The 11,877-nt window shown below is 37.6% G+C and overlaps 1 protein-coding gene across 1 annotated transcript; it reads right to left on the bottom strand.

Moving 5' to 3' along the window:
• On the bottom strand, positions 1 to 5,390 carry LOC133743879 (transcription factor BIM1). The gene is made up of 12 exons (XM_062171947.1): positions 5,180 to 5,390; positions 4,586 to 4,849; positions 4,382 to 4,465; positions 3,045 to 3,443; positions 2,674 to 2,743; positions 2,407 to 2,558; positions 2,075 to 2,183; positions 1,750 to 1,819; positions 1,552 to 1,647; positions 968 to 1,428; positions 572 to 701; positions 1 to 445 (listed from the first exon to the last, which is right to left on the bottom strand). Exons 2-12 carry the CDS (start codon positions 4,623 to 4,625, stop codon positions 341 to 343), a joined length of 1,716 nt encoding a protein of 571 aa, XP_062027931.1. The 5' UTR covers positions 4,626 to 4,849; positions 5,180 to 5,390; the 3' UTR covers positions 1 to 340.
• Positions 5,391 to 11,877: the final 6,487 nt, after the last annotated feature.

Raw genomic sequence — 11,877 nt, 5'->3', positions numbered from 1 at the left:
TAAAACAGAAAATAATACTGTAGAAGTTTATCATTAATAATAATAGAACTGCAAGAGACTTTACACCAGGAAGGAAGCCTTAAACAGAAAAAGCAGCTTCTCAATAACGATGAACAATAACAGAATGATATTGAGTTGGGAAATATATATGGATCCCAAGAAATTCTAACTGTAAGAGAAGACTCTACATTTACAATCAATCTCAGTCCCCACTGGGTAGGTTATAATCCAGCAGATGACTTGAGTAAACACCCCTTTACTCAAATCGAAGGGGGCTCCCAAAAAATGAATTAATTATATAAGACTAATAATAATAATTATAAATTTTAGACTTGTCATATTAGTGTCTGCCTGTCCTGAGCTTCTTTTGGGCTTGTTCTGAGTCTTCACCGACTGAAATTCTAGGGTGCTTTTTCCCTGGAGTCATAGAGGGAATCTCATTTTCCTACAGAAGGATGACAGAAAAGTTTAGGTGAGATTGTACCAAATGGAAATTTAGTATGTGCTTCAGTGGAAAAGAAGCAATTACTAATGAATGGCATGACATAACACGGATGCATGAACTTGATACCTTGACAATGGATTTGGGTATAGCCGTTCTACTACACACTTGCTTCCCAAGCTCGATTTGCACCGAGATGCTGGCCTGTGACAAATCCACACCAGAATTCTGCAGGGCTTGTGTAAGAGTATTTAATAACCTGCACAACACCAAATTTTGTTTATGTTATCCACTCATAAACCAACATGCATTTTCAAAGTCGTGCTCTCAAGTTTCTCTATCCTGTAATCATAACAGTTGTATGATATCAAGTTATCAACTACGAACTACAACATACAGTCAAGTTTTATTGTCAGTGCAATTGCAGCAAAGTCTGTTGGGTTAGATTACATAACCATAAGTGGTCCAAAGAAAATGCTAAGATCGATTAATTAAAAATGCAAGATGGAGCAAAAGCAAACTCACCCTTGAGAGTACGCACTTGAGATGTTAATTCTTCCACCTTCAATTGTAAGTTCATGTTCTTTTAGCTTATCACTAATGGCACCAGCATCAGCAGTACATGATTTTGTCGGGAATAACATGGAGCGAGGATGAGATGATGTGTTCTCTGCATCAGATGGCAATCTAGGTGGAAGATGAGGTGCTGCACTACCACTTCTGACAGGTGTCGAGAAGTTCGACTGCATTGACAGAGGAAAGGGATTTGCCTTGTTTGTTATTCCATTGGGGTAATCCTTACCTCTGAATGTAGTTTCAGTACTCGTATCAGATTCTACCAGGTTCTGAGCACTTCCAGGAATAGTAGGAGACACTGAAGTAGTTTTCTCCTCAAATTTTGCAGCAGCAAACAGTAATGCAGGAGCAGATCCACCATTCATACCTCGAGATTGATCACAGTAACTTTCCCCAAGCTTGTTGTTTCCCTGTTCGATATCATGCTACAAATGTCAACCAATCGACATTTGGCTACAAGTTTAACGTCCCACAAGGGACAATGCTTCCACATTGCAAAACACGATATGTAAAGAGAAGTAAAAGGGATTTACCCAAGGCATCAATTTTGCTGGATCATGGTTCCAACCTTGGTATGGACCCTCATACTTGGTTACTTTTTCCTGTAAATACTGAATGTATTCGATAACCTGGGAAGCAAAAACGAGAAAACTTAAAACCCAATTATTCAACAAGTTGTAATGTAAGGTGAAGGACAGATTGAAGACATATGCATTTATGTATATACATACCTCTAATAGAAATGATGCCTTGTCTCTCTTTTGATCACTATGAGGAATGAGCTCTCTCAACATTTGGAATCTGCAATAATTATTTTTAGGGTTGATCTATTAGTTGTTGGGAAGATCAACCAAGTAAATACAGAGGCCAAAATATGTCAATAAGTCAAATAAGGTTTGAAAGCCATAAAACTTCTGAAAGTGGGCATTAATTTATCTGGGTTCTGTATCATCTAATCCTTTCAAAAGGATGCATATGTTATACTGAATAAAACATGTTATTGCTGATTTAGCACATCCAAACTATCAAAATTACTTGTGAAGGAAGAATCCTTGCCTGTCATTTATTTTACTCCTCCTTCGCTGTTCAGTGGCAGAATGTTTGGATCGTGGCGTGTTAGCTTTCTGATCAGAGCTCTTAACATCAACCTTAACCCGTAATTCTCCTGTAAAGGTATACCCACTTACTCTTCAGTGAAGATGAAAAAGCATTAAAAAAATTTAAAAATTAAAAAAAAAGGAAAGGCCCTGGACCATGGAAAAGCAGGTTTGCAGGTTTGTTATTACGCATGATCAAGTTCTCACAGAGAGAGACCACCATGACTAAAAAATGCTAGCTCGAGAAATTTGTTAGTTCATAATGAACCTTGGAGCTAGAGTGAGACATACCCTTGTAGGGGGTAGTGGCAGTGGTAGTAGTAGTGGACATCTCCTTTTTCAGAGCAAACTCTTCCTCATCGTCAAGTTCTTCTTCCTGGGTGCAACCCTTGGCAGCGGACTTCATCATCTCCATGAAGCTCAGGTTCTTCTGCCCAGATGACCTGTTCAGAATTCCAACAAAGCCATTATCAAATACACATTTCTCATCCAATGTAGTAATACGGATATTTCACAAACAAGAACTGATATTAGAGTTTGAAATATAGCTAGACTTACTGAGAGCTGAAGCAGTTGCGGTTGTTAGTGGAAGATGACTGTGATGGCCTCTCTGACGACGTCCATTGCCCTGTCAAATCACCAGTAGCGTCAATGAGTTTCATGTTTTTTGCATTGCATTGATTTTTGGTTGGTTGAATATTGCCTTCTATATTTAATAAGATAACCCTACTTCTACTCACAATCTAACTATTCAAGTAGGTACATCATATATCTGCATTCGCATGCCAACAAATTGAAAACATATATTCTCCACTATGTATAAAATATTAATATATGTGAATTCTTTATGTTGGATGGTCAAGCAAGAACGCAATGATCAAACTGAAAATTCAGCACAAATATAAAGCATGCAGACATACAAAATTTACCTCTTAAACCTGGTCTTTCCACCACATTCTCCTTCCCTGTCTTTCCCTTCATTGCTGCAGATTCGTCCCACAAAGTGAAACCACTTCCGGCATAAGAACTGCAGTTTGAGTTTTCATCATTCCTTTCATGGGTACTACTTGCTTGAGGAGCAACCGGGAATACGTTTTCCTCTGGTTTTGGAACCCTTTGATTAAAATACGAAATGTGGCTTATACTGTAAGTCCCAATCCCACCGGGAAGAATGTGCTCCACAGAAGTTGGCCGTTGCGCCACACATGGCGGCTTTTCAACACTACTTCTACTTGGTGATATGATCTCAACCGAGGTTTCTTCTTTGGCACAGGTCTTTCCCATTCGTTCAAGTGGTTGTAGAAAATCATGAGTTTCAAGATAACCTCCTGACGATCACAAAAGGGAAAAAATTCTATTCATCAGATGTTGCCCTGGAACCAATAGGAAACATTGTAAATCGAGACACTGTACGTACTTAGTTTCACATTAGTAAACTTTTTATTTCTACAATTTATTGCAACCTTTGTGTAGGTAATATCTAGTAAAAAATCATGAACCCATAATAGAAAGGAGAATTACACCATAAGAATCCAAAATCAGTCATCAAATTTAACCAAGTTCATGACTGTAAATCCGTAACATAAATGAAGCTGGACCAGGACTACCACAGACATGCATGGGACCTCTACAATTATCAGTGATCTGATTTTTCACCTATAATTTTCAGATCCAAGATTTACAAAAAAAAAAAATATGAATATGACAAAGTACCACATCCCTTTGTCCTATACACATGATCAACCAAGCCATCACTTCACAGCCCACGCTCGATGTGAATACCATGGGATCATGCCCCCCCCCCCCCCCCCCCCCCCTGCATAGGGTGGGATACCCGTCCAACTCACGCCTAACTCTCACTCTCGTGGGTCCCACAATCCCCCCCATGAACCGCTAGCCCTCTCCTTTTTGCAAAATGCAAAAGCCTATCCATTGGGCTGGCCTACAATTTCCATGGCCCAGATCCATCATCCAATTGCGATCACGTGCATGCATAATCTCTTCTCGACCCCCCCCCCCCCTATTTATGTTTTGTTTAACAAACCAATCCTCAAACGCCCACGATTATCGGCCTAGCAACATCCGAGAATACACAACAATTACTCTATGGCTTTGCGTGCGTGTGGCTTTCGCCGTACTTATGTCACTACACCAAATAATACTGAAATCGATCTTAAATTCGGCCTCCCGGAGCACACGATCAATAATTAAAAACAAGGGGGATGAAGATTAATTTAAAACGCAGATTGAAAGGGAAAAGGGATACCTTGAGAAGGTGGTATTGGATCTTGTTGGGCATTTGAATGACTAGTGTACAACGACAGAAAGTCATGCGTTGGTTTTCTTCCTCCTGTAGAATAACTTTGAAATCAAGGTTAAGAAATAAAACACGTTTTCATTACCAATTTCTATTTTACCTAAATTTTCCGCTTCCAAAAAATGAAAATTTCTGTTATTGAAAAATCAATACCTTGGCCTCCTCCAAACGGACGGGGCTGTGGCAGCTCCATATTTTTTTTGTACGGACAGAAAATCAAGTCCGGAAATTTCCCCGATTAATGGAATGGAATTGATATAATCTCTCCTCGGCCAAATTGTTCACAGATCCGTGCACAGGCCCTCCAACATAAGATCGGAGGCACATTCACCGTCGTCAAAATCCAAACCTTTTGCTCAACCAGCAGCAGCAGCTCCGATCAAGAATTGACCTTTTCCGGCCCAACAGCTCCTTTGCCTGCAAATATTTCACCACCACGTAACAAAAATCCGAACAATCTACTATTGAATTGAAGCCGAACACAGAATAATTACAGTAACTTTAAATTCCAAATATCAAGCGGATTTTAAAAAATATATTTCACAGGAGCAAGAGGAACCAAGCCAGTAACCAAAAACGATTCAAAGAGCTAGAGGTCGAAAAATTTAAAAGCTCGCAAAATTTGCGTTCATGTACGTCTTAAACAACCAGCTCTTTGGCTCGGTATGGATCCGGCACCGGCCCCAAGTAAAGGTTCCCAACATCAAAAATTTTACCGAACAATTAAGAAGAAAGAAAAATTCAAACCTGAATTGAATTACGAGCAATTCACTTCAAGTTTCAGCTGCTCACACGCGAAAAACCAGGACCGCAGAAAATGCTTCGAGGAATTCTGGATTTCGTGTCAGTCACCGCCGTTCGGAAATCGGGGTTGGGGTTCGAGGTCGGAGCCTAACCTTTCTCTTTTTTCTTCCGAGGAGTCTCTCTCTCTCTCTCTGTTTTGTGAAAGAGTGTGTGAGTGCTTTGGATGGTGATGTTTTATACACAGTTTGCATTTGATTGCTTTCTTTAATTGTTTCGGCTGTTTTCCGTTAGCTGAAACCCGCCGTTTCTCTAACGGTGTTGCGGCGGGGTTAACGCCGTTATTGCGATGCAACGGGAGGTGGGGGACTTTGTTTGATTCTTATTCGTCGCCGTTTTGTTTAACTGGGTGAGGCATTACGCTTCACGGAACTCAATTATTTTTGCTTCCATTTTTTCTTTTTCTAAATGTTTTCGGCAATCCCTATTTTTATTTTGTTTTATTTTTTATTTGATTTGGCAATCCCGAGTAATAATAGTTTTCTTTTGCTTAGGTTTTTGTTATGTCCGTTTGTCCAGTGTCCACGGATGAAAAGAAAGGAACTGCATTTCGCCATTTTCTGAAAAAGAGAATAAAAAAAGAAAATATTAGGATTACTCTTAATTATTATTCACAGTTACAAATCAAGATCTCACCAAATGAACAGGGGAAATATAAAAAAATTTATGTCAATTTAAATGTATTACCTATCTCAATTTGGATAAATTCTAATAATACGAATGAATATGATGATTGATGAATGTAAGCGCAATAAAAACACATAGTTTATTAAAGCATAACAATTCTAATATATTCTAGTTAGGTTGCTTTGTCAAGTTGGGTGCTCAAGGATGTTCTTGATTAGAGGATTTTGTGCGGTTCGCTCTCATCTCTGTCTTTACTTGAATGCTTGTGTTTAATATAACGAGCTACGTTGATCGTTAATTTTCTTTTCTTGCATGGATGGTAGTGGGAGCCTAGAACCTTTACCCACTTATTTTCTTGCATGTACCCTTCGTTTGCAGGTTGTCCAATTAACTAGGTATTCATAATTAAAATTTTGGCGGTTAGTTTCGAGTATCTTTAACTGTATATTGGCGCCAAATGATTATTACATACTGACAGACACAATTTACCCGTTGTGCTTAAATAATTCATTCACCAATAGTATTGAAGATAGATGCGAAACTTCTTTTACCACCGCCAACCCAAATCAATCAACTCTATCGCCTCTATCCGAAACTCCCTCCGTATATTCCAAATCAAATTCTTTTTTCTGTCTCTAAATTAATTTCAAAACTAGTAAAAATCAAAAACAAAATGAAAAACTTTGCTGGATCGGGGGGAACGGCCCACGGATAAAAAGGTCCCGCGTTACCTGGCAAATGAACGCAGATGACCCCAAGACAGTCACGTGACATTTCCTCCGTTACCCCCAACATCCTTCTGATCTCAACACTCTCCATCTCAACCATAAAAACTGGCCAAAAGCTCGTGAGCTCTGGGCACAGATACCAATGCAGCAGCAGTAATATTTTTATTTTTATTTTTATTTTTATTTTTAAAAAGCCAATTAATCGGGATCTGTGCTCTAATCATCAGCTGCAGCACCTCTAATACTAATTAATTAAAATTCTGGATCAGATCAGCTCCCATAATTAAACTGCCCGGGTAGCTAATCTAGTCAACATTCTACTGTTCCTGAGTCAACGCTTATTTTACCTCCCTCTCTCTCTCACGTGACTCTTATCTCTCCGAGTAGTGGTGGTACATTGGTACTAGTTCTGTACGCCATTTACGTGTGCAGACTAACTGTGCCTTGGTCTTCTCCTCTGGTTATTTGGCCCTAACTCCAAGAAACAGACGCAGAGAGAAAGAGAGAGCCAGAGACTGGGTCTGCTCTGGTCCGCTCTGAGCTTGCCCACAGTGCACGTGCATGGAGCATGATGAGGGAGTGTACTACCCTACTCGCCCATGTACTCGACCACTGTTTTACACTTGACTGTGTAAAAATTTTGTTTCTTCTGGGGTACGTTAATTTGATATTGGGATAGTTAGTGTACCAGTTAATAGCTAAGTTTACTTGGTATTTGTTTGCCACATGTAATCGAGTTAGAGTCCTGAAAAGTAGTATTGCCATAGATGTAGATTGAGTGTGTTGTTTGTTTTGCTATGAGAATAGATGGAGCTTTGCCTCATATTGAAATGTGTTTGTTTAGGGTTAATATTCAGAGTTCTTTTGACATTTATAACTTCTTCTGATTGATCGATCATGGGTTTGAAACCTTTATAGCTTAGTTTGTTCGATCGAAATGACAAGTTTAACTTAGTGGTCAATAGTTAAGTTTACTTAATATGCCACGTATCTAGTGTTAGAGTTGTGGAAAGTGGTGTTGCCACATGCCTGATTTGAGTGTGTGTGTGTGTGTGTTTTTTTTTTTTTTTTTTTTATACAGGAAAAATTAGAACTTTGTTTTAGTTCCGCTCTCAATGAAATGTATCCATTTAGGATGGATTTTCAAAAAAACTTTGTAGCTTAGTTTGTTCAATCGAAGTGAAAAGTTTAACTTCGTGGTTAATAACTAAGTTTACTTAGTATGTCTCGTGTCTCGAGTTAGAGTATTGGAAAGTGGTGTTGCCACATCCCTGATTTGAGTGGGTTTTCCAAAATTTATTTTGATACGGGAGAAGTTAGAATTTTGTTTTAGCTTCACTCCTAATGAAATGTATTCGTTTATGATGGATTTTCAAAGATTCTGATCTTTTGGCATCTAGAACTTTTTTGATTGGTTGGTGTGATCGATGGAGCGTTTTAAGGCTTTGTAGTCAACTTGATGGAAATTATTGTTGAGTTTTATGGGATGAGTTTTGTCATCTCAATTACATATACAAAATAGGTTTTGTACGTGATTGCTAGCTAGGGTTATTAACATATTATTCTATACTTGTCATGGATTCTTATTCTTCCATCTTGTTTAGAGGGAATCCTTTAGGGTTTTCTTTAATCTCCGACAATCATGGCAAGCATTCACATTGGGATCCATATATAAATACGATGACACAGCTTGGCATGACAATATCTCTTCCACCTATTTCTCTTTCTTTGTATTTTCTTACAAACCGTATTAAAATGGCAGAACATGGCTCATTGGCTCTCAATTTCACAAGTCGTACTCGTCCTAATATGTTTATCACTACTCTACTCCGAAGTCTCTTACCCACTTCTATTTTAAAACGTTAACATGACACCGCTATACCAATCCTTATACTTACAAGTTTTATAAATTAACATGTGGTTTTTTCCAAAGTATATTGGATTGTGATACATGTTGAGGGAACATGTTGTGTGAGCTAGCTAGGATTTAGATTATCAATATTGGTCATGTGACACCCACCCAATTAAGAAGATGCTTACATTGATAATACCTTTGTTAAAGTCACATGTATGACAATTAATTAAGAATTGGCTTAGTGCACTACTGTTTTCTTAGAAGCTCACACCATGTCGTTATGCCCTAATTATTGTTAGGAGTATATAATCTCGTTTATACGTAATAATTATGCATTGTCAAAGTTTATAAATTTAAGCTAAGAACGAAATAGGTTATGGTGTTGTTGGTTTGCTTCCACTTTTGGTGGGCCGAACAGATGAAATGCTTACAGGGTTATACTAATATAGATTTTTAACCTGAATGACAAACTGAGTGTCATCTAATAAAATTTATAAAAGCTTCACACTATTACCATTTTTTAAATAGTTTTGAATTAAGATACATAATTAGAAATAGTTACCCATTCTTTATTTAACAAATAGGCAATGGATTAATACTCCAATTCAAGTTAACTCCTAGGTCTTGGTAGGAAATAAAGTACATGTATTATGGTGTTATGGCCAAAGTAGCGGGGAATTGTAGTTGATATTGGCGAGGGTCCAAAAAAGAAGTCTGCACACGTGACCATCCTCCTATGAATAGGAATAGGAATAGGGATAGGGATAGGGATAGGAAAAGGATAGGATGAAATTTTGTGTGGACAACAAATCGAACCCCACATGCAGTGCATCTCCTCCAGAGTCGTTAATGCGTCTAATGCTGTCTTGTCTTAGAGATGATATCAATGACACTCTTTTTCTTAATTATAATCAATTAAAACAATTATTTGTTTTAATTTCTAAATTATATCGTGAAAGTGTTGAAATTTTAGAAAATGCGAGTTATTATATATATTGACAATTATTGTTTGTTATATGTTCTTCAAATTGAATTAATGTAACAACTCAGGTGGATTCCACCACTCTGTAAAATTATAAATATCTATATAATTGAAAGTTAACGATTACATCACCTTTTCTCTTAATTACTTGTGTATGAGGAACACATGCTTCCAACATTGGAGTTTGTATTCAACACCACAAATTTCTTTTCAACATTAGGATTCGTCTAACAAACCTTGTGCTAACTTAAGGTGCATGGGTTTGTAATTTCATAATCGTCTTCTAAATTATGTGTTGGAACTAAATAACTACAAAATTTTCATTGTGTCTAAACCTTTCGAGGCTTTGGAAATTACGATCATCTATGAAATTATTGGAATGACTATGCTAAAACACAAAAGCATTTTTTTTTTTTGCTTTCATGTGCTTGAACAAAAGTTGTTCGAGTGGGAGAAGATAAATATCTACTACTCGTGTTTTCACACGAGTAATCTCATAATCAACCCTTAATTTATCACTTTGAAAAGATGAGGATATATAGTGGGATGGAATCACTAATTGTCAATTAGTATTGTGATTAGAAACAATAATTATGGGTTAAGAATTATAGGACAATGGGTGGTAGTGACTGGTAGTGGCTCAAGTCTCAAACAACCGCTCAAATAAGGAAGATTTTATCAGTCGGGGAGATGTGACCTGAAAAAGTAATGTGCCGTCACTTTCATGCTTGTCGTCACTCACCGGAGCCAATGGGTCCAACCACAAGTGACCCCCCCCAGCTCACGTGCATATTCCAACATCAAATCCCTCTACAGTTTTCGATCATCACCACCCGACCCGACCCGACTAAACTTACATGTAAGTTCTGCTTCTGCTATTTCATATTAGTGTTCGTTCAACATTTAACTCATCCCCAATTAAAACATCTATCGTATAATTTAGTCATAATTTTTTCATTGAAAATCATCTCGTGATTTTGTTCTCAAATGAAGCAAACAACACCAGTATTCTTCTCTGCAGTAAATCCCAGACGCAAGCAATGAACAAGGAGGTGCTGCATAATTAATTAGCTATGTTATCCAAAGGACCTTTTCCTTATCATTGAACCTTCAAACAATTTGCATATTAATTAATTAAGTACATCGAATATATAATAAAATCCAGTGCATTTGAAAGGGCGCCTATAGCTTGAAACTTTGAAAGAATATGAATGGCTTCTTACTGTGACCACTTCTTTATTACCCTACCTACAGCCTACATATATTAAACAACTTATACTAAAGTGCGTATGAAAATTAAATAATATAACAAAGTGCTTCAAGATTCCAATATATAATTAATAAAATACCAGCGCACTGGGTTCATGCACCTTGCACATCAACATATATTTTTCTTTTCGGAAAGCTTATTTTCATTTTACTGATTTTAGTGCCAATAACAATACCATAGGGGTCAAAGAAGTAGTTCATGCATGCATTCTTCGATATAGATCTAACCGCTTAAATCTCATTTATCACAAGTTCTAATTTATGTCAAAATTTATGTTTGTATGTTAAGATAGTAAACTGTGAAATATTTTAATTTTTAAAATAAATAGTATTATTCTTGAAAATATCTTGTTTTACAATTTATAAAGGGGTAATTCAAAACTACTTTCTTATTTTATTTTTTTCAACCACTAAATATAAAAGGGGTGTAGAAAGCATTAATATTTTTATTTCTGTAAAAAAAATAAAAAATATTACAACTAATGTGGGGAGGTTTAATATAAAAATAATGGAATTTGAGGGGGTGATTTTGTTGTTTAGTAACAGGGTGTTTCGGCGTAACATGGACATTCCCTTCTTAAGGAATCCGTTTAGGGATTAGTTAACAAATCGTTTCGGCGTGTCAGGATAATGGATTTAATTAATTAACGTTAATTTTAAACTTAATCTTAAGGAGGCACACCCCCTCTAATTATTTTTTATCTCCCACACGACTTTTCCGGGTGGACGCGTGTCAGTTTCACCGCGGAATCCGCAACCCCATCACGTGATAGAAAATGTCTGCCTACCACATCGTCAGCCCTCCCAAATCACGTGGCCAACTCACCGTGCGATGTTGGCGGGCCCCACCCCCTCCTTCCCCACACCACCACTATTTTACGCGATCCCGTTCTCCCCTCTCCCTCTTTTTTTATAATCACAGGGCGGTTTTGGGATCGTCAAAAGCGGTTTCCACTCTGACGCCGTTACCGTATTCCGTTACGTTACGCACCGCGATAAATCGTTTTGAAAAATTCAGGACGGTGTCGTTTAGTCACACAGACCTCAAAAGTGGGTCTTGCGGATTTGGTCACCTCAAAAGTGGTTTTTGGTGGGTGGTATAATACTACTAGTACTGTACTAGAACTTACTTGAGCCATGTGATATTGCATACGTATGTTTCTATAATGACGTGACGGGTCCC

The sequence above is a fragment of the Rosa rugosa genome, chromosome 4 (genome assembly GCF_958449725.1).
Source record: "Rosa rugosa chromosome 4, drRosRugo1.1, whole genome shotgun sequence".
NCBI classification, from domain to species: Eukaryota; Viridiplantae; Streptophyta; class Magnoliopsida; order Rosales; family Rosaceae; genus Rosa; species Rosa rugosa.
This window is presented reverse-complemented; position numbering and strand designations above follow the sequence as displayed.

Coding starts and splice junctions, on each gene's coding strand:
- LOC133743879 (XM_062171947.1), bottom strand. CDS start 4,625: ATGGAGCTGCCACAGCCCCGTCCGTTTGGAGGAGGCCAAG. Junction 4,466..4,585: donor TCCGTTTGGAGGAGGCCAAG/GTATTGATTTTT, acceptor GTTATTCTACAG/GAGGAAGAAAACCAACGCAT. Junction 2,559..2,673: donor CGCAACTGCTTCAGCTCTCA/GTAAGTCTAGCT, acceptor AATTCTGAACAG/GTCATCTGGGCAGAAGAACC.